General features: G+C 37.2%; 1 protein-coding gene across 7 annotated transcripts in view; it reads left to right on the forward strand.

Moving 5' to 3' along the window:
- The window catches only part of ROBO2 (roundabout guidance receptor 2), a 946026-nt gene that overhangs the window by 802948 nt on the left and 115237 nt on the right, over nt 1-27841 (forward strand). For all 7 annotated transcript variants that reach the window (XM_042788459.1, XM_042788462.1, XM_042788460.1 and 4 more), the window contains exons 5-7: nt 4902-5040; nt 19872-19999; nt 23308-23319. In XM_042788459.1, coding sequence (XP_042644393.1) covers nt 4902-5040; nt 19872-19999; nt 23308-23319 — 279 coding nt within the window. The remainder of the gene's footprint in view (nt 1-4901; nt 5041-19871; nt 20000-23307; nt 23320-27841) is intronic.

The raw sequence follows: 27841 nt of genomic DNA on the forward strand, positions 1-27841 counted from the left end.
GGAACAATTGTTAAATAGAGGAAAAATTGAGTTCTGGGGTTAACTTATGTCAGCACTCAAAGCAAAGAGATTTTCCTATGTTTCTGGTTAGGATCAGTTGTGTAGGTTTTCTTGCAGCGTGTATCTCAAGCACTGCAACAGATTGTAGGTGCGTGTCCAGATTGCATTAACAATTCCCTTTTATAACTGCAAGCAAAGTTTATTCCGAAGTTATAAAGGTTACCCTAGTAATAGCACAACGGGTTGACATGACATATAACCATGACCTATTTTATAGTTCTCTTCAAAGATTTTTAATATTCATCAGAGAAGGTCAGGGAAGTGAGTACTTTATTTACTCAGTGAAAGCTTTTAAAATAGCTATATTAAAATTTTTATATATGTCTATGATTTTAATTTATTACCCTTTCTTGTTATTTCTCAAATATATTGTGTTCTGAATGCTGTTGACAGAGTGACAACATTTAATTGTACCACAAGGCTTTATTTATGGTTAAACCATTTCAAAAGGGAAAAATAAAAATAGTTTTTTCTCAAGTGTAGCTCTGAAACTAAATTTGACCTGGCTGTGCGAAGAAACCTTCTTTATTTAGCATGCTTGGGCAAGCAGCACTCTGTCTCCTGAGAGATTAACATTGTAAGCAAGTTATGCAGGTGACTCAAATCCAGTTAATCTCACATAAAGAATGTTAATTGCATTGGCAATGACATTCACTCTGATCACTTTATAGCTGTATAATTAGCTATTGGACTTATTCAAGGGGCTGTCTGAGTGATACAAATACAGGAAACGACATGAGAGATAACTTCTTGTTTCCTGATTCACACTGTGCAAAATGTAGAGATGACAGAAAAATGGAAATAGCAGTTATTGGTATTTTCATGTCCTTGCTAACTGGCATCTGTACTTACATAGCTACTTCTTTTCTAGCAAATTCTTAACTGTTTTGGAAAATACACAGTTTGAGAAGCTAATCTGAAACAAACATCTATGTATACTCCTAAATTGCCTTGATGTAAAATCAAGTGATTTACCTAATGACCTTTGGGCCATTTAGTGTCTCATCAGCTGGGTTCTCCTCAAAATGTGACAGGAATTTATTTTCTCATCTCCTGTATAGAAGCATTTACAGCCACAAGTAGCCATTTCATAAATATGCATACATTAGTTTCTTAGCTGTTTACAGGCAGCTTTTATAAACATGGTCTAAAACAATTTTTGTATGCAGACCAAGTCAACATACAAACACATGCAGAGTTGTTCAGTTCAGTGTGGATGAACCAGGACCTCTAATTCACTTACGAGGATGCTGATCTGGATCTAAATTTCTTTGTTTAGGATCATCTCTTGAAAAATAAATACCAAAATGTAGAGCGTACTGTGTATGAGCTCAGAGCAGGGATTGGCATGAGCTCTTAGGAGAAAAGTTGTGAATGAGATAACCTTGCAAATTTACAGTTGTTAAAATATTCCCTTCTAAGTCCACATAATTACGGACAGGCTAAGTACATTGCTTAGCATTAAGGTTAACAACCAATGCTTTTGTTACTTTGTCCAGTTTTAATAAGTTTGTCAAACTAAAAGGCTTTATCCAAAATTTTCCATGCCTGATTGGAAAACTGATTTTTATTTTTTTTTTTAATTCCAAAAATAATTAATTATTCTCTAAGAATGTTGAAGTTCCTGCAGTTTGGAGGTAGAAGGGATAATTGGAGGGAAATGGGGAAGGATTTGAATGAGAAGAATGGAGGAAGCTTTTTGTCCTGAGAAATGCAGGTTCCTCATATTGAATAACAGGGACCTAAAATTTTATGGGAAATAGCTACACTATGCCAGAGATGTAATTCTTTGCTTGTTGTCCTGGTTGGGGCTGGCCTAGAGTTCCCGTTGGTCTGGCAGCGGGAGGAGCTGCAGCACCCTGAGACCCCAGGGGCTCCCCAGGTCCCAGTGCCCTCACCTGTGTGCGGGGGCAGGGGGAGCACAGCTGGAAGGCTGGGCCCCGATTGGCCGATAGTCCCTGTCACGTGACATTGTGCTCCCTGTATAAAGGCAGGAGGGGTCTGGGAGGTGGGTTCTCACTTGTGGGAGTGTTGTTGTGAGGTTGTGTTTGGGATTGCGGGCCGGGAGCAGGTGGGTGTCAGTCTGCAGGTGGTGGGCAGCTGTATTGTACATTACACATTTATACTGTTATCGTATTATTCTGTTACTGTGATTAAGCTGTTTTTATCTCAACCTGCGAGTCTCCCTTTGCCCCTCCGATTCCCTCCCCATTCCCAAGTGGGGGGAGGGTGGGTGAGCAACTGTGTGGCGTTTAGCTGCTGACCAGGCTCAAACCACAACACTTGTCCAAAGAATTTTCACTAAAGTTAGCCAGTTATGCACCTCTCTCTCAAAAAAAAAAAAAAAAAAAAAAAAAATTAATTTATTCATACTCCAAAGACATGAGGTAGAACACAAGTCTGAACAGCATTTTCCTGCACTCTGCTGGGATGATGCTTGGTTACTTCAACTGATTTTTCTTGTGTTAATAATATTGTGGATGAGCTGTATCTGGGTGGCACAGAGAAAACAGCTCCAGTTCAAGTGTAGTTCACAGTGGAGAAGAGTCAGTTTGCTATGAGGTATGAAGAAGTGAGAGGCATGGATAGTTGGAAAGGAGACCAGACTTGTGAACTTGCTGGGTTCCAGCTGTGACAAGCAATATTCTGGGCTAGGAGGAGACAAATCAGCTAAAGAAGCAGTTGGAAGGAGCTGCCACAGCCAGTGGGTGGAATGGAGAGGGACTGAGACTCTGGTAATGACACATAGGTGAGCGTAGGAGCAAACCTAGCTGGAGATCGGGAAGGATCAGGAGACCACATGCACAGGGAAGGAAAAATCTGACGAAGCACACTTAGGACAAGGAGCGGTAGTGAAGGTTATATGTGGCTTATACACATATATGAAACAGGGAATGAAGACTGAGGTGTCCAGATGCACAGAGAGACTAGAAGTGAATTTACTTGCCCAAACACTGCTGAAACCTGCAGGTCCTCAGCAGGCTAGGAATAGGACAAAAGCAATGACTTGGGAGAAATGGGGAGATGAATCTCTGCCCGTTAGACATGTTTTTATCTCTAGCATCTGGAAAAGGGCTATAGATTCTTGAGCGTGTCTATTCTTCTGCTGACAAAATACGTTTTTCCCTGCCAATAGTTCCCCCTGCTAGTTTTCTAGAATTCCTATGTGATGCTGTCACTCATTTGCATAATTATTAACAGGTGGTTTTGTGTTCCTTATTTTCTGACTTAATATTCTGATTTGTAAAAGTGGTGAACATTTTATCGGCTACAACTGAATTCAGTGGAGGCTGTTTTGAATACACAAAATTAATGCTGAAGTCTCACAAAAAAAAGGCAGTTTTGCATCTCAGGTTGAGCGTTGAGATTTATCAGGTATTTTTTACCTTGCCTTCTTAGATCTCCATCGCACCTCAGAGAGAAGCTATGAAAATAACTGAATTGTTAATGAAGCATTAAGATAGGTGTAATGGAGGTCATGAGGAAATTAATAATTCTGCCTTTGAAGTGAAGTTTGAGTAGTATGACAGAAGGCCACCCACTAAATGGTACAACTAAAGCAAAATATTAAACACCTGCTCATTAAATGAATACCAACAACCTGGAGATGTTTGGGGAAAAAGTAGTATGTGATCATGTAATTGCAACCAGTCCCATAGGGCATAAACAGAAAGGGAGTGATTAAAGGGCACACAGGCAGCCTTAGTTCTGGCACTGAGTTGCTGCATGCTTGATTTTGCAACCTTATTAATGTTCTTTTAATGTGTTGGGGTTTTTTTACTATTTGGATATAATAAACATGGATAGTCAACCCATAAACTCAGCTCTGTAGTTATCAAGACAAACTGCCTGAGTCAGAATCTGGTATTGCCTACATCTGTGTGAATTTTGAATATTTTTTCAAGTGACATCATACCCTTCAACTGGCTAAGTATAAAATGTGAAATGTAGTGTGTAACCAGTTTTAAATGTCTTTATAACCATTCTCTGTCTTGAGTGGAAATGCCTCTTCACATAAATCCAGTCTTACAATGGTTTGGCTCTATAATAAATAATTTATAATAAAAGTGTGGTATGGATAGGAGAGGACAGAACAAAATTTATGCAGTCCAAAGGCAACTTGGAAACTAATCCCAGTGACATCCTTTCAAATGAAATTACCGGTACTTTGAGTTTGTACCAGTATAACTGAGATCAGATTGTGGCTCTGCATCTGGATTTTAAGCAGGCCTGTACAACATTATGATGATTAATGATGTTTGTAGTCATGCAGGCTAACATAACAAGAGTAAACAGAACTTATTATTCAGATCTTAATTTAGTTTTCCTTGGTGAGGTTAGCGATGGGGATCAGGGAAGCTCTGACCTCTGAATGGTAGTCCACAGTTGGCTGAGGTGCATAACATGGAGTTTACATTTCCCTCCGAAGCATCAAGATATTGATTATTGCCATGGGCAGCTCATATACCGATAGAGCTTGCAGGAGCTTTTAGATCATGCTCTGTGTATGCAGGGGTGCAGAGCCAAAACGGTCACGCGGAAGGGCATGGCCTTGGAGGCCTCTCCGCTGGCGCGGCAGCTGGGCGGTCAGTGCCAGCACTGGCTTCTGTCTGGTGGCACTCGGCTCTTGCGTGCGGGCCGGATGCAACAGCCCCTGCCTCCCCAGCCTGGGAGTCGCCTTCTGGGCTCTTTGTGCACATCATCAGTTCCACTTGTCTGAATTTGTGGAGCTCAGCCTCCTTTCTCCATTCTCTGAATCAGTAAGCAAAAAGATGCTGAGAAGTCAAACATGTTAATTTCAACCCTCTGACTCACTAAGGAATTTTAATGTCTCTTTCAAGAACGGCCCACGTTTCTCAGGCGACCGATTAACCAAGTGGTGCTGGAGGAGGAGGCTGTGGATTTCCGGTGCCAGGTGCAGGGGGATCCCACACCCACAGTCCGGTGGAGGAAAGATGATGCAGACCTACCAAGAGGAAGGTGAGAGCAACATTCATGTTCCCCGCACTTTCAGCTTTCAGTTGTTGAGTAATGCTGGAATCACTCCCTACTTCTTATGGTTTGTTATTTGACATTATGGACAAGATTTATTTCCTATATTGCCAGTCTTTGGCGCTACAAAATCTGTTCCAGAGCCAGCTGAGCAGGGAAACCCAGTCTGGGTTGAATTGTCCAGGTGTTGGATTCCTGTGGAAGGAAGAAAAGTGATACGCAGGTATTGTGAGCACATTGGGTATTCACTGAATTTGCTGGAGAAACTAAAGATGTTTTAGGAATGTACTAGTGATAGTAGTCTTCATAATAACATGCTGATACCAAAAGGGAGAAAACTTGGCTGGAGAGTTGCAGAGCAACTCCATTGCACTAGCAGGATGAATTAGAAGCATCATGCTGTGGTGGGCTTTGCTGGCTCCTTGGCTCATGTTTTAGTCTCAAAGAAACCTTCCTTTTGAGGAAATAAAAATGCAAACTAGCAGAAGTAGAAAACAAAGTTGAAATCTGGAACAGGTACCTTGTGTTCAAGAAAAATTCATTTAGTCTAGAACAAATGCAGACAAAATTCCAGAGTGAGCAAGGGGATGAGAGTCTGTCCTATAAAAGGACATTAAATTATCTTAGCTCCTTTCAGCTAACAGAACAGAGTTTGATGCTTGCTTTCTGGAAGTCTTTCTAGTTTTGATGTTGAATCATTATTAGATTTAAAAATATTAACACAGAAATAGGTCCAGGAATAGGAATGAGAACCTCTCTATAACCCAGCAAGTCCTAGCCCTGTGAGTCCTGATTCATTTTTGCACAGTGTGTTTAATTTCAACAGGGGACATGAATAGTGCCTTTTTTTTCCCCCCACCACAGCTGATTGTGCTTTTCCATCAGTGTTGCTTATTCCTGGGATTTTGCTGATGGAATTTGAAGAAAGGACAAAATAAAATCTGTAACTTCTGTTCTTCAAACAAGTGTTTTAAATACTGGACTTAATGTAGTCTGGCTGCCAGTGTTATTTCTACTCTTTCAGTCATGACCTTAAAAGACAAGCAGCTGCAGTGGTGTTTGTGACTGGTTTGTGTGTACTGTGAGCACACTACTAGACTGGGCCTAACTGAAACAAGTGAGATATTGCTGTCTGCTTTCTTTATCACATTATGTTTTACTTCTTCAACCCAACAAGGTGAAAAATGTAGTAAGACTGTTACCTGGCAATCTTGGATCAATGTTTTTTTTTTTTTTTGTCAATTTCTAAATCTTTAAGAAAATCCCCAAACTCAAATTGGAGAATACTTGTTTTAGTTTCCACATCCTCAACTCTGTAAGTTGTATTACAATTTTTCGGTTAAATATATTAATGTAATGACATATAATCTAGAAAAATTTTTTCTATATAAATACAGATACATGTGTATATATATATAAATACTTATATTTTATAATGCATTTCCTTGCAATTTAAATTTAAAAATGACATAACTTTTTTTGCTAATTATATTAATAGATGTGTGTGCATGTAATACATAAAATACTTTGAAGAGCAGACTTTTGGATGGCGGGATGACTTTTTGCTTGCTATTTAAATATGTATCATAGAGTAGTTCATATGTTCTTACAGCTGTGCTACTTCTATTGTTTTAAATCATGTCTACTTCTAGGTCTCATAAGCAGAAGTAGTAGATGATGAACCAACAGTGCCTTTGATTAGGTTGTACTTTCATTAAGGTTTTTTTGATTACTATGTTCCTTCTTTTTCTTTTATATCTTATTGTGAAAAGCATAGTACTATGTGCTTTGAGGTATTTTTTTCTGTTCATTCATGATTCATTTCACAAAGAAGAAATGTAACAGGAAGCATAGGAAGTTTTCACTGGGTTTTTAACTAAAAGAGAAAGTTAATCATATACATTCTGATCATAATCACCTTCAGTCTCCAAAACTACTCACAGTGTTTTGCAGTGTTTTTAGTTACACTGCTATTTAACATTTTATTAACTGTGTTTTGGCATCTTAAAACAGAAAGTGGGGGTATGCCTTCATTTATGTCTGCTTCCCAGAGCATCAGAAGGGTGGGTAGAGAAGGGTCAAGGTTGCAAAATCTTATGTTGGAGACCATTTCGGGTGATAGAGAACTACCAGTGCCCCTGCCCATGTAGTGAGTTACCACATCCTGAGCCACATGGATTGTGTTTATCTAGTAGAGTCCAACATCTACACTTTGTCTTCACTGTACAAAAAGTGAAAATTTCCAAACCATGCTGCATGATGCTTAATCAAGGACAAGAAACTTGAAATATCTGAAAGAAAAGCTCTTGGGGTTTTTTTTATTTTTTTAGTGGAAGCAAAGAAATTTGCCCAGGTATTGTCTAAATGACTGGATGGATGGATGAGAAAATTATAATATAGCAATTTTGTAAATTAAGAAGAGAATTTCTAAGTTTTTCCTCCTTCATGAAGTAAGAGATTTTTTTTTCTTTTTTGAGGTAAAACTGAAATTAACTTTCAGCTTCTGAGCTGAAATGTATTTTAAGCATTTTAACATCTACTGTGAAATATAAAACCTTCAAGGAATTCCCTTTGTTATTCTTCCTACATGCATAAATCCTTCTGAGCAGATCTGTGCAGCTATTTGTCTTATAGCTTTCAATATCAATTTCCTGTTCCTACAGCTAACAGTGTTCTTTGCACTTCTGTCTGTTTTTGTTATTTCAATAATTTCCTTTTAACTTCATCTCTAGATTGCAAGACAATTATAGTAGGTACCTGTTTCAGCAATTACTGAAAATTTTTAAATGTGTATATTGTTAGTTCATCTTTCAAAAGTATCTAGTTCAGTGATAGCAAAGTGGGATAAACTGAATTTTCATATCCAATTTGCTTCTGTAATTTGCTTCTGCTGAATGCTGGAGTCAGTGTTACTGGATCCATAGTCTTTCAGAAATCCTCTGTTTTTCCATCATACTTCCTCTTAGCTTTTATAGTGACACATGTGAAAGCAAAGAGAAAAGTAATCACGGTAATTTCTGGTGACAAATATAAACAGTATTGCTGCACCAATTGGTGTGTTGAGTAATAATTGGAAAATAATTTCAGGCTGTTACAGTTTTAATTATAAAGGTCCCTGGTGAACATCTCCATTTGCAATTGGATTGAATGAGGAAAAAAAAGCAAATTCTAAAGAAATTATTATGCTTGAAAATATGACTTTAAAAAAAATTAACTTGGCCATTTTGTTAAATTGTCTATGTAATTACCCAGAAATTTATGAATAACCATGCTTTAAAACTGAGAACAGGTGGACATAAGTTTATTCTGAGGGTGCAAATCTTCATTCCAAATTTTAGCTATTTTGAATTGATGATCTAAACCAACTATGTTGGTCTATATATTGAATTTAAAACCTTAAAGTGGTTTTTATAGTGGAAGTTTTTGAAATGCCTAGGAAAAATATGTCCCACTAGCAGTCAAAGGAAGTTACGTGTCCAAAATCCTCTAGACTTGACTTGAGATTTCAGTCTGTGGTACCCATCATGGAGCTCTTCTGTGTATGACTGGGCAGGAATTAAGAAAACGATAAGAAAGACCAGGTGGAAACAGTTTTGTAATGTATGTCTGGTAACTGTTTTCATAGTTCTTTTATTTTTTTTTTGTGATAATGAATCAATTAAATTCTTCAGACTTGGAAATTCTTTTTTAGAGCCTAAATCAATCCCAGCAAATTAATAACTTGCTATTAAAAATGTTGACACTGCACCAATGGGGAGAAACAAAGTACAATGTGAAATCTGGGCTGTGTAAAGCTTTTTTCCATAAGCTGTCCATTTTGAATCAGTGACCCAAGACTGAAATGCATTGTGAATCAGTAGTAGAGGTGCATGGTGTATATTTTATTGTAATTGCTCTGAAAATTCAGCATCACACCATAGCTTCCACAGTACACAAAGGCTAGGGAATAGTTGATCAAGTATGACTCACATCAAACTACTGGAGGTGAACAGGATATTGTGGGGTCACCAGTCCTATACCTTTGGCTGAATATTAGGTTCACTGTTTCATGAATAGAGATTCATTATAAGTGACACGAGGAAATGGCACAAAAATTGTACTAAAGTGAGTCAGATAACTGTGGCCATGCATAATGACCAGGACCTATTGAAAATTAAATAAAAATTGTATTTATACATTGAAGTCTTTTTTCAGCCATGTGTTCAGGTATCTTTCCCTATGATGTCTGCTTGGCAGAAATAGAGATTATGCTTTCCTGCTAAGGAGCTGATGGTCTCCTGTGTGGTGAGGAACTCAATATGCCCTGGATCAACTTTTGATTCATCTGCTTCTTAGTCCTGATAACAGGAAGAAAGCAGTATTACTTGAGAGCCTCCAGTATGAGAGTGGCATATCTACGACTAGCAATTTAATAAAATTTGAATAAGGTTTGTACAGTGTTTCATGTCTTCAAATTTTCTAGTGAAGCCAAAGAGAGCAGCTGCATAGTCTGTAATTACATAGCAAGTAATACAGATTTTTTTTTTTTAGGAAGTGAAGAGATTTTCAATTACAAGTTAAAATTTATGACACACTATAATAACTGTTTAAACCTTTTACACAGAAGAAGATAGCAGTGCCAGCTCTTTGGGAGAGTGAGGTTAGCTCAGCAAATGTATTTTTCAGTTGCCTTAAAAATGACTGAGTAGCAATCACATGGGCCTTTTTTTTTGTATTCCAGCCCAGAACAGCTGGTTTAGCTCAGTAAATACATCTTTAATGAAATTACAACCTGCTCTTGTAAGTTGCATTTACAGGCACTGATTAGATGAATATTGTACTAGAGATGAAAAGTGGCAACTGCACCAGCAGGAAGAGGTATTTGTTTTACATGCCACCCACACAATGGGAGTGTAGGCTGAAAACCCAAGAGTGATGCTTCAGAACAAAAATGGTGTGTAGTTTACACAAAGTATATTGCTAAGTGTTAAGAGATTGTACATTATTAAATGAAACGGAGCAGTGACACACAGCAGTGAAAATCATAAACAGCACAGTAAGCTTTCTTATTTACTAAAGATTAGGAATATTCATTAAAAATTATTTGAGAAAATGCATTCTTAATGCATAGACTTAACTTACTCTAAGACATGTGTTAGCTCCAACAACAAAAGTCTGTGCAGATCTTAGCCTTGCTACGTTTTTAAAACTGGCCTCTTTGTGCCTGAAAAGTAATTGCATACGCATATCCTGGGCAGAAATACTGTCTGTCACACTTCTCATAGGCATGCATTTTCAGTAAGTACTATAATTTCTGTGCTTTGCTTCATGGCTTCTTGTGAATGCAAAACTAAAGGTGAAACTTCTAATATATCTTACTCTCTTCCAGAAGCAAATCTTTGAAATGGATTTAAATGCAACTGATGTCAAACCTTATCCCAGTAAACTCAGAAAAGTTAGATTTTTTTTTTTAAGAGGAGATCCAGAAAGGGTCTGATAGCCAGAGATCTTCTGCATTTGTATTTCTTCACGATAAGGCCCTGTAAACCAGAGAGATGGTAATTTTTAAGAATATACATAGTGCTACATAATTTTATTTATATTCAGTAGATGGGATAGTGAGGTATTTAACTACAGCCTTCTCTAGATACAACCAAGGGGAGAATGACCTTTCAGTGAAATATGAGTTAATAACACTACAGCGCTGTGTGCTTTGGTCGAGTTAATCTCTGTGCAGATTGTAACAAAATGCAGTCTAATGTGTATTGAAAATTAATTAAAGAGTGTGTTTTAGTAGTGTAATGGTTATAATCTTTGGTTACATCAGCAAATTTCTGTTGCAATTAATAACAATGAATGGTTTTAAAGAAAGGGTCAGAGAAAAAGGATGTTTTTCATATTAGCCCTATCCCATGTACTATTCATCACCTCTGGTTAGATCCAGTATGATTTGCATGCCCCATCTTTTGTTTCCTAAGCTAAAGCATCAAGGATAGATTAAGTCCCTTTATGAGGAGCATAGGGGAGAAGATTGGATGTTCTTAATAGCTTGTCAAAAGGAGACAGTGAAAGAAAGAGGTTTAATATGCTATTTCTATTCTTACATACATCTGGAGGGAGTAGAGGCAATTTGCAGAGGATGTTGTTATCTTGGGTTTAATGCAGCACATGGCTGGCACAGGGCAAGCTGCAGCACAGCTTGAAGAGGGTCTGCGTAGCCTAACTGAACACAGGCAGATTTCAGCGGAGTGCAATGTAAGCATCTTTTTAATCTGTTATGTTGAATCATTCACGGAAACTTCTCCTGTGAAGCCAGAGATACCATTTAGAGATAGAGAAGTGATGAGGGGCAAAAGGGAGGCAGGGATTGGTTTATTTTTGTATATATAGTGTCAAGATGATGTAACCCAGTGCTGGTGAGGTGCTCTCTCATGTTCTTTTGGTTGAGTATTCCTTTTCTCTGACTGATATTTTGCCTGTCAGTGATCCCTTCCTATTCTGTAAGTGCAAAAATATTCCTTACAGTTTTTTAAGGAATACATGGCCAAGTGAAAGTGTAAATTAGAATATTTTTTGACATTTTAAATCCCTCGAGTAACAACATTGAATAAAGTCCTGTACATACTTTGTCCCACAGTTACACCACAGGTCTGTAGTCTAACCAAGCAGTTATCTACCATTCAATTTGTATGAAATATTAAATGCTGTGAGCAAAAGTGTTAGATGCATGGCTTTGCTAGACTGATGAGCAGAGAAATGGTTAATAACATTGACATTTAAATTGGCTTCATGTTAAGTGTCATTTCTCACCACAGAGCTGAAGAAGGGCTATTGTTTCAGGCAGTCTGTTTGCAGATGCATGAAAACAGTTTCCAGTTACTTACTTAAGGGTCAAGGGTGGGAAAATAGCTTTACAACTCCATGGACAGCAACCATAAAGGAATTGTGTCAACTAGCAGTCCTGCCTAGATGTTTTCTCTTTATGCTATGTGAACCACTGGTGATCTATGAAGTGATCACTGGCAGTGCACTTGAAGTAGGTTTGTTACAAGAGAATGTTTTGGCTTTTATTCTCTCTTATTTAACATCCTAGAATTGTTAAATTTCAGACTATTCATGAAGTCACTAGCAGAGTTCTGAAATAAAATTTAATGCCAGTAGTAACAGCCTCAAACATGGATTTCTCTGAATTTTCCACCCACAGAAGACTGCAGTTACTAAATGGTCTTACAGAAAGGAGACCCAAGAAAACTTAATGTAGAATTTCACTCAAAATACTCATTCTAGTGCTTGAATCTTTCTTTAGTATCAGAAAAGCAGAGTATACTAAGTAAAATCATAGTAATCACATAGTTTATACATTGTATTTATGTTTCGTAATATTGAGATAGGCTGCTTTCTTAAAAAGTATAAGGATATCGAACAGTTTAAGCTCACTCTCATCAGTTTATTGATTATTAAAATTGTAGAATGAAAAAGTAAAGATAGTTAACTATGCAGTTTTTCTGTAAAACCCTTAGGAGAGCAGGGAGAGGGAAGCTGGTAGTTATGTTCAAGTGGGAGTAGGATTCAAGAGCTCTGAGCACATCATGTTTCATGCTACTAGAATAGCTGGCCTGCAGGGATTTCTTCTGCTTTAGCACATTGCATCCCTTCACGGGATACAAAAGTTGTCATCTCAGTTAAAAACAAACAAAAACTGTCCATGAAAATACTTCAAGGTTAAAGTTTTAATGCTAAGAACTACTTTCCAGTTCCTATTGGTCAGTCCTATGCTGAGAATTACTTAACATTAATAAAATGTGCTTTTTAATAATATGATTTCTGGCTCAATTGTAATGTTGAAGGAACTTTCATTAAAACATTAACATGACTTCATCTTTAATTACGACTTCAAGGTTGGTTAGTGATTCGAAATACAGATTAGAAAATATTTCAGTTAGTTCTCTGACAAGTTTATCATAATCATTCATCATGCTTAAGGCAAATAATAATAGACAGGCCAACACAAATTCTGTTTATTTCAAACTACTCATAATCTGTGTGTTCATGTTTAAAAAAAAATGCAGCAAACCATATTTAGTGAGTGCAAGATGCCAGTCTGGGCTCAGGACTTCTTTCTGTGTTCCAGTCCTTGCAGTGTCATTTCAATTTTTAAAAAATAGAAATGAACAAAACCAGTATTTTGCTTTTCCTTAAAATTTATTTCAATAGCATGCGCTGAACAGATAACCATGAGAATCAAGTGTGCTTTTCTGACAGATGAATTTATGACATGGGCATTAATAATACAAATCTCCCCAAGTGCCTGACAAATGTGCCTCATCTGTAAGCAAAAGGACTACTTCTGGTGATAGGAGAATAAGTCTCCATGCCAAGTCATTACATGGTCTCTTAGCTCATACTTCCACTGATGTTCCAGTTTTTGAAATGTGGAGCTCTGTCTGGAACTAAAATCAAATCAGAAGCCCATTTTGGGCAATTATCATGTGGTAATTCCCTATGAGTACTTCTCTGTGCAAAGATGTAGAGGTAAAAGATGGAGCCTGCATCAGTTTAGATAGAGTTTACTGAGTCACTGATCACCAGACGTGTTTTGTTCTTAACTTCTGTTTGTTTCCAAATTATTTCAAAGAGAATAAAAAAGCAGTCTCATTTTTCTTTCTTGGTTCTCTCCTGAGCACATAGCTACTGATTCTGAGGCACTAGTTACGTGCAGTCACATATGTATGTTTGCAGTAAGAGTAGTACTGCATAGTGTAATGCTTCCAGAGAAGCTAGAACACACCATTTCCTTGGATATAGGTATGGTTTCACAATGTTGGCCCAGTGTCTGTAACTGTTGTATACATCTTTCATGAGATTTAGTCAATTTTTATCGAATGCCTTGGTTTAAGGCACAGTGCAGTGTGGGTTTGTGTTTTAGATTATTGCAGTTGAAAGTGTCCACTATAAGAAATGACAAATAATCTGCTAATCACAATCCATAAGATTTTGGACTAAAACAGAACTTGCTGTCAGTATATTTTAAGAAAATCAAATTAATGAATAGTAAGTAACCTGTATCACTTAGCTCTTTTTCTGGTTTGTTGGAATAGGGCCAGTGAACTGCTTTATATGACTGCTTGCATATATGCCTCACACAAAGAAATTCAAGGTGATGTCACATTGCTTTATACCTTTCTCTGGCATGAATGGCATAGCCAAAGGATAAATGGGAATCTGGACATATAAATGTGAGGGGCTGCAGTCCTATCAGCACCTTAGGGATAGCTCCCTGGTAGCTCAATTTATTATGGCTGCAAGCAGTGTCTTAGAGCCACCCAGCAACAAGCTGTCTTGATTTCAGGGGTACAAGAGAGTAATTTGAGACCAGGGCACACAAATATATACATTCATGCTCTCTTTGTAGCTGATTCAGGTTTCACTAGAGAAAGAAAACCAGATACTCCTTTATCTTTCCCTCAGAAGGCTGTCACTCGTGCAGGTTTGTGCTTCTTTCTTCTTCCACTTACCAATGCATGGGATGGAAGTGAAAAAACCCAACGTTTCTTGTAAGGGAGCTTGCAGTAGGGGTGGCTGCATCACCGGTGGGCATGGAGGCTCTCCATTCTGCTTCTGGCTCACACCAGGCTGAAGCAGGTAAGGAGCTCACACTTCCTCTCCTGCTGCAGCTTCTCCCTGGCTCCCTCCATCTGGCACAGAGAGCCTGGGAGCCAGTGTAAAGCTGTGGCACTATGCTGGGAGCTGAAGTGCCAGCACCACAAAAGAGAAGTGGAGACAGAAGCTTAAGCCTCCTTAACTACCTCCTGTTTACTCTGGTTTTGGCCAGTAGCATCTCTCTATTTGGGCTTCCTAATCATTGGTGTAGTGAGTAATCCTGAAGCTTTGTGCGCGTTTTGCAAAATAACCTGGCAAACAGGCAAAAAAAAAACCAGAGCAAAGTAATTTTTGTGCCATCTCTAAAAAAAAAGGAAAGCCTACAAAGCTTACATACAAAGATTCTTTTTTTTTTTTTCTTCTTTTTTTTATTTACAGTAATATTTTTGAAGAAAATTGGTATAAATTGATGTAAATTTTTGGAGGCCAGTGGCATCGATTTGCCACAGTTAAAATGTGATTTTTTTCTCCTACAAACTCCCTTTATCAAGAAATATGACTTTCTGAGTTGGATTTGTTGAATTCAGTAATATATTCTTACAGCTTCAAAATAAACTGCTGAAGCAAGTGCAACCTTGTATTACCAGTTAGGCCAACTTGGATATCTAGGAATATAATGACTCCAGCTACAGACACAGTTTTGCTACCTGTGCATGTGAAAGACAAAGGGGCGTGTATATTTTTATGCATAGCTGCATGCACATTTTTGAAAATCTGGAAATCTAGGGGTTCTGTGAAGCATTCAGTAAAATGTATATCAAATGCAAAAATGCATAGTGCTAAATCCCTCTAAGTTCAGTAACTTCTCTCTCTTTTTTTTTTTTTTTTAATTTGATAACCATGGAATATTGGTGGCTGAGTATGGACAGATACACTTCTGAATATGGGAAAATAAAAGTATAACTGTGACAAACACAGTTTAATTCAAGATTATTCTTAGATGCGTAAGCCAATGCATGAATCCAACCTCAGTACCTTAATTTGTGATACTTAAAAACAGTTAATGTGTTTTGTTTTATTTGTTATTTGGTTGAGCAGATGGTAATGGTTTTGACACAATTCAGTTTTTTATTTTTCTTCTTTTCTTTTCTTGAAAAAGACAAGGCTCTTTTTCCCACTTTGTCACAGCTGGTTACCAATCAATCTCAATTCACGGTACAGTGATGATAGCACATGTTGTTCAGGGGCCAAATCTGATTGGGTTGCATTTTCAGCAGTGTTTCATGTAAAAAAAAATTTGTGTCTGTATGGCAGTGACTGTCAGCACACTATTGTGCAACTGTCATTAATCAAAACTAGCAACAATGAATGCATTCATATGTGCCAGAGACTGCCAGATTTCACTCAAAATCACCCAATTTCTATCAGAATTTCCTCACCAGCAGTGTTTTCTCATCTGCTTGTTGTTTCTCTGTTTCTTTCTTCCTTTCGAGTCCCCTGCCCCCTACTTCCTTCTTGGGTAATTAAAGGCAGACCTGCTCTCACTGTTACTTGTAGAATAGAAATTATGTAACGTGGTGCCCAAGAATGGCTGGTTTCTATCTAGGCACAGGCTGACTATCTTTTTGAAAGACGTCTCCCAGCTAAGTAGGATGGCTGAAGTCAAAGATGAACTGAAAGGTTAAGCACCTCCAAATGTTTAACAAAGAGAAGTACTTAAAACCAATTAGATGGCCATAAACATGAGAAACTGATGTCTGACGCTCAATGTTTTTAGCTGGATGTTGTCATTAATTGGCTAGGAGTCAGCAATATTTGAGGAATATGTCAGAAGGTGTTTCTTGACACTGCACATATTTTGAAGGCATTGCCTTCTTAGTGCACTGGCAACATTAAGGACCAACCTAACCAGTACGGTCTGGTTTTCGGCCATTCCATCATCAGTCCAGGAGTCTGGTAACCTCTCTCTGTGGTTGGTATTAACAGTCAGAGAGGCCCTTATCCTGATTCCCCAAGTGTTCAGTAGCACTAATCCAGAGGAGAGTGAGCTTCTCCAGAAACTCAGATGGAAACATCTTGCTATGGGAATATGAGGCTCTGGGATGGAGAGGAGACAAGACATTGTTCAAGACTGCACAGGTGGATGCCTCAAGAAACTGAAAACACATTCAGGCTTCAATCCTTGTTACTTCCTGGTTTGTTTCTCACACAAACTCTTTGTGCTGCCGTGGATCAGGCTAAAAGCCAGTTTTCTTCCTTTCTCCTTCATGCCTGCTTCATCTGTCAAAGCTCTTTACTGAACCGTAGTGACTTCTGGGGACAGTGTGGGTGGAACAGATGAATGAGGGGCAGCGTATCTGTACTTCAGGACAGCAGATGGTTATAATGTCCCATGGGACCATCTGTGTATGAATCTTAGCTGCTAGATGGCACATTCTGTCAGGGTGGTCCAAAACCCCAGTATGGCCTTGTTGGAGAAGCAGACTGGGAGAGCTGGGCCTCTCCTTGAAGTAATTGATAACTGGGCCATGATAGCAACATGTTTACGCCTCTCTCCGTTTCACGACCCAAGTGGGAGATGATGGCTGTACCCTCGCTCTGCGTCCTGGCATGCCACGCAGCTGGCTCGTTCCCCCAGCAGCCTTCGCACAATTTGCATGATTGGCAGGTGCAAGCATAAAGCCTGCCGAAGCCTCCAAGGCAGCTGGCTGGCATGCCGGCACCGGCACGTCCGTGAGATGAAGAAGAGCGCGTCAGCTGCAGCCCACAGCAGACTGGAGAGCCCTGTCCCAGGCTGCCGGCATCCCCGTTCAAGCAACCACTCAGTCAGATGAGTCTTGCTGCCTGTCTGTTTTTATCTCGGCAGTGGTTAGTGAACCACAGGGATGTTATTTGTCCTAAAAAATAAAGGAAAAAAAACGATAAAATAAATGGCTAATTGTTGCCCAGCTTTATAACTGCAATTCCTATATACAACTCATTTATATTACAACTAATCTTAGTTTTCTCATCTTACAGGAGCTGAATACAACTTTATATTTTTAGTCCCCTGAGGCTGGCCTCATGTCAAGAAAATAAGCATTTGCTCTTGTCTGCAACTCTGTGGTTGCCAAAGACAAATAACTGCTCCATCATTGTGGGATACTGTTGTCATATTCTTGAGATTTTTAAGGGAGAGAATTTGCCTTTTCTCTCTTATGAAAAAAATTATTTTAATTTGCCATTGACTAGTGCAGCACAGCGTGCAAAATGATGTAATTTGTGCATAGTTGAGAAGAAATGTTCCTCACATGCCTATGGCTGTTGAATGTAGTTGCAATAGATCTGTACTGCTCCAGAAACTGCATATCAAGGTCTCTAGTGTCATAACTTCCCCCTCCTACCTCCCTAGTGGTACTGCAATAGACAAAAATATTGTCCCTATAAATTTCTGAAATTTGCCATGTTATATACTTACTCTTCTCTCTGGCATATCTCTTATTCATTAGTTAAACCTGAGGTACTTCATATACATATAATGAAGCGTAATACCTAACAAAAGGGGTATTATATGTGTTTATATTTATCTCTGACAGAATGGTTAGCCTCAGTTTGGTCTTTTTAAATTTGTTTTTTTGCTAATGGATAGAATAGATGTACTGAATATGAAATGAAGTTGTATTATATAGTTGTGAGTGTGAAAAGATGTCTTGACTTCTCTTTATTCTTGGAATTGTTAGTAATGCTCTAACTGGTGTTGTGAGCTTTAATTAGATATAACAGAATGTATGTTAGATATAGCATAATATATGTTTCAACATACAAGATCCTTTGAGTTAAGAGGCTTTAAAGTCTGTTAGCACACAGTGGTCTCTCTACAAATCTATACTAAAGAACCAATAGTAATGTATGTTATGTACACAGAAATTAATGTTTCAGGTTCACAAAGCATTTAAAAATACTCATAGAGCCTCACAACATTCCTGTAACTAACTGCATTACATTCTTATTCATCAAAGCATTTAAGGGCGCTCTTCCATATGATTTCAGTATGTTTGCTGAACATGTCTACCAGGTCTTTACTGCATAACAAAGAGAAGGTAAATTAATTCTTCTGAAGTTTTGTCATGAGTGTATATACAGTGAGAAAGAGTAATGACATCTCCTGAAGTCTTGATCTTTCTTTAGTTTCATGTTCCTATTTCACTATTTGATACATAAGAATATGAAACTAACTCTAGGTTCAAGATGACTTAAGGTATCATGGGCTTATTATGTCTAGAAGAAATGTTGCTGAAAATAATTTTACAAGAGAGTATTTCAAGAGTAAAATATCCATGCTGAAAACCAGGGTTTTCATGATTTGGGAGCCAAAGAAATTTCATACAAGATGAAGTCTCCCGTTGACTTTAATGAGCTTTGGATCAGAGCCTAAAATAGTTTATTAAGCTTGACTTCTGCAGGATAATAACAATTTAACTGAAAATATTTTTCTAGGTATAAGCACTCTAAATACCTTGAGTATGAATGTTCACTGCATGCTGAACTACTTTGTATTATTTCAAGTTTTATACATCCTCTTACTTTTAGAATCATTACAACAGTAGAAACAGAGAAATGGACAAAGCATAACTGAATTGTTTCTGATTTCTTTTAAGAAAGAGAGAAAGTTATTGTCTTCCCTTAATGAATCATTTTGTAGTACTACTGTGAAATTGATAAATCTCCTTTAATGTGCCTCTTCAATAAATGTCACCTTCCAGAGCTTAAATATATTTTTTATTGTTTGTAATCTTGTAGTGTCAGATCCTACCAACATGCTCACAGTTTCCCTGAGGGGTTGCTGCTGTAGAAAAAAACTATATATAAAGGGAAATTTCAAAATCAGCAAAAGGCAAAATGTGTAGCTCACATAGTTAAAGGCATGATAAACCTGAGCTGTCATGTATTGATAACTGATGTCTGATAGCTTAATTTTATCTTATTGCTCTAGATCAAGGACAAAGTGAATGATATTATTAATAAAGCCCTAATCCTGAGTGAATGTAGCAATACTAATTTTATGTAAAGTTTCTAACTAATGCAGAGTGCAATAAAAATGTCATGAAGATTAATGCTTGGTGGAATTATCTAATACTAGATAATAATTTATCTTCCAAAGTTGGCTTCAAGATAGATTCAGACTGGCATATTCCAGGTGAGAGTTTTCATTCGTCTCTGTTGTCTACAGAAAGAATTTTAATTCTTTTTCTGTAACGCAGGTATGACATCAAAGATGACTACACTTTGCGCATTAAGAAAGCCATGACCACAGATGAAGGAACTTACACATGCATTGCTGAAAATCGCGTTGGAAAAGTAGAAGCCTCTGCTACCCTCACTGTGCGAGGTGAGTGTTCCCATGAAGGGAGAACCCATGTCCTATATGGATAAACTGCTTTCCGACAAAATCGGCCACATTCTTATCTGGCATTTTGGGGGTTTCACATACACTTTGCAATTGTGGATGTTGCACTGATTTACAACAGGGGTGAAATCGTGATCCTGTTGATATCTGAGGAAAAATTTTAATTTACTTCAATAGAATAGAATCTCCCTGAAGTTAAAGCTGTTTGAATGCTTTTTTCTTCAAGAACAGATGCATATATATGCATAAGCAAGCAATACAGAACTGTGGGTGTAGACTTTAATATGTGAGCCACCAGTTTAGGCTGTTATTCATGTTCCTTTCTCTAATATAAGTCTAAGGAGTATAGTAAGTAACTATGTTTATTGATGCCAAACATAATGCAGATAGTATTATTATGTGATTAGCTCTGCTATAATTAAACTCTCTACCATTACTCTTTATATGAAAAATAAACCTAGCCAAAGGAAAAAGATTGACTGTGTAAGTATTGTAAATATTACAAGGTAGAGACTAACATATTCTCGCCAAAAATGTTCTTGGTCTCTAGTATGCACTCAGTGTTTATGTGCTGCTGTTTGATGTGGTAGGGAGGTTTTAAGACCAGTAGAATAATGAGTTGCCAAAATGCCTTTTGTGACAGTAGATATAGACATGCTAAAGATTATGGGGAGAGAAAAAGTTTGTAGGCTAATATTTCCATATGAGTAAATAGAGTGTAATAGTTATTACTTCATTCCAAAAGATAAGCAGCAATTTGGCACAATGGATATCATGCAGACACTATTTCACAGTTTAGTGGTGCATGCTGACGGTTTTCAGTAGAGCTGTGAAAGGTTAATAAAAACATTTTTAGCTTTATCTGTTCTCCTCTTTTCATACACATTAAATCAAATGTTCAAAGTCTCAATGGATTGCTTTATTAGAACTGGGGTCAACTGACCCAAGAGGCCAGCTTCCATTTCCATCCATTTAATGCATGGACACAGTTCAGTTTAATTTGCTGAATTCAAAGGGAAAAAAAAGCACCAAGTGGCTTGGGGGTGGGGGGATGGGGTGGGGGGGTGGGCAATGTTAGTATATAACAAAGAAAAGAGAGTATTGTGATAATCCATCTGCTAAAATATTACCTCAGTGTTCGCTTTAGACAATAAGTGATAATGCAACTCTTCCTGTTTTAAACTGAAAAAATAGGTTTACCTGCTACATGCTTGTGTAAGAAATTGTTCTGCCATTTTGTAGTATGAGAATACAGCGAACTTCCAGAAATACTCTCACTCTGTTCCTTTGTCACAGGCAGAATCATGGTATCCAATAAATCTGGCAATCAATTTGATAGCCTTTAAATACTCCTAGAACTGTGTCCGCTGCACATATTAGCGGAGCAAGCCTTTCAGATTTGCTACCCAGACTTGTGATATAAACAACAGCTAAAACCAAGAAAAAAATCTTCTGAAATCACTGAAGCTTGAGCCTGATGAAATTAAAGTGAAAAAAAACCAAGGAAATATATAATTTAATCGATTTTCCTACAGTAAAAGCAGTTTTTCATTATCTTGGGTATTTTCCCCCCCTGGGTTTGTCATTTACAGTCAAATACATAGTGTTTATCCAACACAAAGGAAGCCACAATATTATAAGCATATTAAATGTTCAGGATATAACAAAAAATGAGAAAAGCCAAGAAATTCAATGGAGAAGGCTATTGCTCTGAATTTTCTGAAAACAAAGGACTGGGCAATCTCCCATCGACTTTAAAGGGACCATGAACAACGGACTTTTTAATTAAAGGAAGCCTTAATTCTGAATTCTTAAACTTTTGCCAGTTTTGTCTGAAACTGCTATTAACCACTTGTTATTTAGAGGAACAAAACCATATAGCATTTCAAAATTTACCTTGAGGGTGCCTTGGTCCTTGCAGGTGTCATGTAATTGCAGCTGCAAACCTGGCAACGGCAGCATAATCCTTAGCTCCCTCATTCATGGCTCCATCTTCTCAAAGCAGGGGATGAGGATACAGTCAGGATGTTTGCAATACGCTGTCACAAAAACAACTGAATTTTAATTCTGTGACTCAGCCTTCATGTCCTCTCTTGGAAAGAAGCCTATCACTCTTATTCCTTATCTCTCTTCAGAAGAAGGAATATGTCCATAATACTAGAAGCCAGAAAGTCTTCAAATAGATGATGGGTGAGAAAGGGCAGCAGGCTTGAAATGGTTAAATAAAGTGAGTATGCCAAAGTAAGGAAAAAGCCAGAGAAAGGTTGAGAGCTGAGAAGGTCCTTGTATGCTGTGTTACCTCTGAATCTGCATATCTTACATATATATGCACATAAGCATATAGAGCTGGTTAACTTCCTATGAAGGAAAAAAAAAAAGAGAAAAAAAAATTGTGCTGTTGCTCAGAAATGTGTAACTACTTCTGCTGCTAAATAAAGGGTAGTTTTGCAACCTGGCGTCAATTTTATGTTCAACTTTTCAGCTCTTCTGAAAGGGGATGTCTATATTTTATTAAGAGAGGGACTGACAGCCCTCTTCCCCAGCACAAGTATAATGAAGGGCTGTTGCTATAATCAAGAAATCACTTGTTGCAGCAGCAGCTTTCAATCTTGATATCAACCTGAGACAGTATTAACCTGTCGATCATTTAGCAGCAATTTTTTTAGGAAGAAGTTATCTAAGCAGTAATTTGGGAGGTTCTGGGTTGAAATCCCTGTGGCCATTTCAGCCTATTTGTTATATTTTCATCAGCACTGTCAGTGAGGAAAAAGCAGTGTGCTGTAAGCTTTCATGCCCATTATTGAATGAGAAAAACTGTCCTGGGCTTTCTGTAGCCCTTACCGCTGTACTGACTGGTCATGCTTAAAATTCAATTGATATTTGATTCAGAAAGCAAACGCCTTGCATCTACTGGCATCACATTTGGCAGTCTGTGGCTTAAATGGATGTGTTCATCAGGATCAAAAAGTTTGTGCTAACACAATGCAATTTTTCTTTTATCAGGCATTAACAATGATACTTGATGATGACATGCGAAGATAATAAAAATGTTTCTCAGAATGGTTCCTGTCAGCTTGTTCAGATGCTATGATCAAGTAAATGTGATAATAGTGGCACGTGCCTAAACTAACGACAGTAAACATTTTACTTAGGCGGTCATTTGAAGGGTTAGCAATCATGGTAGTATCCATAGTGGAAAGTAACATTACACGTCATGCATTCTGACAAATATTCTTTTCTTTTTTTAATTTCTTTTTTATGTTCTCACTACACCATTGTAATGTCAACAGCTCGCCCCGTTGGTAAGTAACCATCCTTCTATCCATTTTAGCATGGCTTCATGCAATGCTTCATCTTTCATTTGCAACAGCTTTTAGCTGGCTGAAACTAGCAGCCAGTGCTTAATAGTTTTAACTGTTTAACACCAGGCAAGTGATTTTGACTGTCAAAGTGCTATTTCTGAACTTTGTATTTTTCTGCTGTGTCATGTATAAATGCATTTGCCAAATCATCAACAAATACCAATCAGGGAAACAGGGTGGGTTCTGGTGATACTGAGCCAAAATCACTCATTCAGATGTTTTTAACTGTCTATTTAAGGGCCTGGTATAACAGCCATTGAAATCAACATAAAGGATTGTATTGACTTCGGTGAGCTTCTACCAGGTCCTGAACGATCAGCTCATTATGCTTTTATTGCATAGCAGTAAAAGCACAGGCTTTGCATGTCCTGTCTTTCTTGTATCTTTCAAAGAGTTTTGAAATTAAGTAGTCCTGAAATTGAAGAGGGGCTGGAGTAGATTTCCGTGCCTGTTAAGAAAGTTTATCACTGATTTTTGCTCTTGGGTCATCTTGGAGTGCATGTTGGAATGCACTGTGTAGTTATGCAGCCAGTTTTGAATAACAAATCAAGAGGAAGGCAACCTCTGGATTTTTAATTCCAACACTGAAAATTTGATTTTTTTCCTATACCTTTGAAATTATTTCTGAAAATTTATAAAAATCTAACTGACCGTAATGGAAAATTTGCAACTGTCAGTAGCTGAAATTCACTTTTGGTGTTCAGAAATAGCCTGAACGTATTATTTAATTTTCTTTCACGGATGTTTACTCTGTGCCTATATGGATTTTCTAAATAATTCAACCAGTTGCACTGCTCCTCTGATTTTTGTAGTATGTGTTTAGATGTATCTTTTAGAATAATAATATGGTTAGTGTGATTTTTTTGGATTAGTGTGAAAAGTCAGTACTGGTGTTTATGGAGATTGCTGAGGGGTTTGGTCTTTCTTTAGTCAAAACTTTTGTTAGATATGTTTTGATTAGAGTTTATGAGTTTGAACTTGTCTCAGCTCTTCACTGTTACGAGTATGGAGGAAGAAAGGCTGGAAAAATTTAATGATGAAATCCAGGTTAGACAGTCAGTTTCCAGAACTGAGGTGATCCCGTGCTTATTAGCTTGCTTGAACTAGCATACGTATAGCCATGCCAAGTACTTCTGCAGTCACAGCATGGCTTATCCACACCTGGAGAATTCCCTGTGCAGGATGGAAATTCACTGTTGTCCATTTGGGATTTTGATAGCAAGCTTTAAACCCCAGTCACTACAGTATTACTTTGTCATTGCAGTAGTTCTCAAGAAATTCATTTCCAGGAGTTGTAACAGTGTAAAACTGGAGTAACCTCATAAGGAAACTTTCCTTTGCTTAGAAAATACAGTATGAATTTAGTATACTTCTGATGTAAGTATACTTCTCTCATGTTAGAGAGAGGGGGGATATATGGCTGCTTCTTCATTCACTAAGAAAATACTGCAAGATTAAAAATATTTTACTTCTAGATATTTTTCTCACTTTTCTCACTCTTAAAAGAAAGAAAAGAAAAAAATTCACGAAGTAGAGACTGTTTCAGGCTCTGTGAAAGCCACATAAAATAAATGACTGGAGATTCACAATAAAATGATAGGTTTCAGCAGTGTTGATGGTGTCTCATTTCAGAACACTGATTCTTCTTTAAGACTTTTCAGGCCATTGAGTCATCCATGATTCCATCTCCAAAGCTTGTACAGAAGTTCTTTGTCTCAAGTTACTTTATATCCAGGTATATGATCCCCTTGTGTAACCATGCTGTGGTCAGTCTGGCATATTCCCTGCCTAGGTTATTTTATTTTGTTGCAAGTGGTACAAAGAAAATTCTTCTTTTACGTGATTTATTCAGGAAACATAAATTAGAATGATTGACCTTAAAATAATTATTATATGGGTATATGGTCTTCATCAAATTATTTAATTTAGTGATTATCATTGTGAAAAGATTAAGTAAATAAGCCCAACCTCAAAGATATTTAACATCTAGAACTCCCGTAGAAGTGTGTACGTAGTGATTGCTATATATAAGCAGATTAGTTTCTTTTAGTCATTTTTTTCTTATCCTGTGCCTGTAGAAAAGGCAATGCTGTTCTTATGATAGTGTATACCTTTATTGTTTTCTGATTAAGGACCTGAAATGAAACTGATTTCCACAGTTCATATATTTGTTTCATTCAAGAGTAGGCCAAAGCAGGTGACTACCTATCTTGTTTTTTGAAAATTTAAAGCCTGGTAAGGCAAAACAAAGTAACTTCCCTCTCCACCACCAGTTCCCCATCAAGAAGCCCAAGTGATCTTATGTTAAAATTGTCATTTGACAAGAATGGTGACTCAATTCTTGTAGCATTTTTTTGTTCAGCAAGTCAACTGGAATGCAGAGCAAAAATACCTTTCCTTACAGAAAGGAAGCTAAAGCAGATACTACTTAATGTTATTAAACTCACAGCTCTCTAGACAGGTGACATTTTAACAGAAGTATATTTCTGTATTTATGTTTATGTTAAACTTCAGGGGAGCTGTTTAAAAGTTTGTATTCTTTCATGACATCTAAGTATTATCTAGGTGCACCTACCTTTCATCACTATCTCCAATTCAAAGCAGACATGTTTTGTCTTTACTGTGTTTAAACAAGACCAAACCATTTTCTTTCAATGTCTTATCACTGAAGAATAGAGAAATGTATTTTTAATGTTCCGGGATTGCAATTCTTGTTGAAAATGGAATCATTTTTATTTTCTATTCAGTTTTTGCCTGTTTCAAATATTTATATTCTGTTAGTTTAAATAGAAATTATATTTATATATTTCTATATAATTTCTATATTTTATTATTTCTATATAATAGAAATATAATTTCTATTTAAATTTCAGTTTGAGTGGAAAATTCAGGATTGGGATTACCAATGACCATGTTTGGTTCAAGCAATTATTAACATATGGTATATACTACATAGACAAAATGAGGTATAGTTCTGCCTGAGGTGGATGGCAGCTGGTGAATTTAACAGCTCTATGCCAGATTACTCATCATGTTTGGATTTTCTGCTAGGAATAAATGTGCTGCCCATTTCTAAAATAGATGTTCTCCTATTTATATCCTTTTGAAAAGATTTCCAAGAGGATTTACAGCAGATAGGCATAGGAAACAAGATATTTATCCCTATTTAGACCATTTCTATCATTATTTCACTCATTAGATGGATTTTCCAGATGAACAAGTTAGTATTTTCTCACTTTCACATTCTACTGTATTTCTTATGGCAGTTGGGCAGGAAAATAGCTGCTAAAAAAAGCACAAAAGCTGGGAGGAGCCCAAAAGTTTTGTATAGTCACACTGAAAGTAACACTGACCCTCTTTTCAAAAGCAGTTGCTATACTGCTTTGAGACAGAGGACCTCACGTTTAAGTAGAAGATCTATGAAGATGTCTGATGTTTCAGTTACCTTTTTCTTAATCATCTAAACAGTCATTCATGTGACAAAGTACTCAGTTTTCAAATTATTTTCAACTGCATCCAAGTGAAAAAACAGTCTTTTACGTTTCAGTTGCTTTGCAGTTAGTCAGGTTTACTTAATTTATTGTCACATGCTATGACTCATCTTCCCTGTAGGAAGCAACATGAAGCAAATAGCTAGATACTTTTGCCACCTGGAGTGAAATCAAGTATATAGAATTAACTAAGGAAGTAAAGAAACAACAACCAAGTTAGAAAAACATCACTTCCCTACCAAGTTGGAGAAGAGAGAAACAGATAAGACATCTTTTGATGATATGAAATTTCCCATATTTCATATTAATTAAGTACAGTCTATTCACATTTAAGTGCAATGTGACTATATGATGCATTTAACTCTGCTCGGGGAAGTTTTCATGACATAAATCAGCCTGCCATGACTTAATGGTCTATTAAGAGTGGTGCAGCATGAAACATAAAATAGGAAAAGCTGTATTTTAAAAAAAGTTATGTTAGGTGTTGTGACTAGAATGATATTGTTCAGGTGTTTTAGACTGGAAAGTGAGAAAGATCTCTGTTCTCCATTCTGACTCTTACTGGGAAAATCTATATAGGATGAATTATTTTATTTTTAGCATATTCAAGAATATATCACCTTCACTTGAGACACTGAGGATTTATAAAATATCAGTAACAGCGACTGGTGTGTGACAGAAGAGATGAGATCATGCTTGGCACATTGGTGCCATCTTTTAGTGGTGGAAATCTCAAATCTATATCAAAGTGTGGTATGTTGCCTGTCTGCCTGTGGTACCACCTGTAGAAATTTTCAGAAGAAAAATTTCTTCTTTAAGGATATCAGTGGACATTAGGCTTTTTATATTTGTTTCTCCCTTAAGTGAAAGAATAATGCATCGTTCTTATTTAAAAATTTAAAAGCAAATTCTTCAGATTAAAGAGAAAAGCTTGCCACAGAATGAAATCCAGATTCCTTTGTATACCAGTA

This window comes from Tyto alba, unplaced genomic scaffold (assembly GCF_018691265.1).
Source record: "Tyto alba isolate M040663 unplaced genomic scaffold, T.alba_DEE_v4.0 Super-Scaffold_14, whole genome shotgun sequence".
NCBI lineage: Eukaryota > Metazoa > Chordata > Aves > Strigiformes > Tytonidae > Tyto > Tyto alba.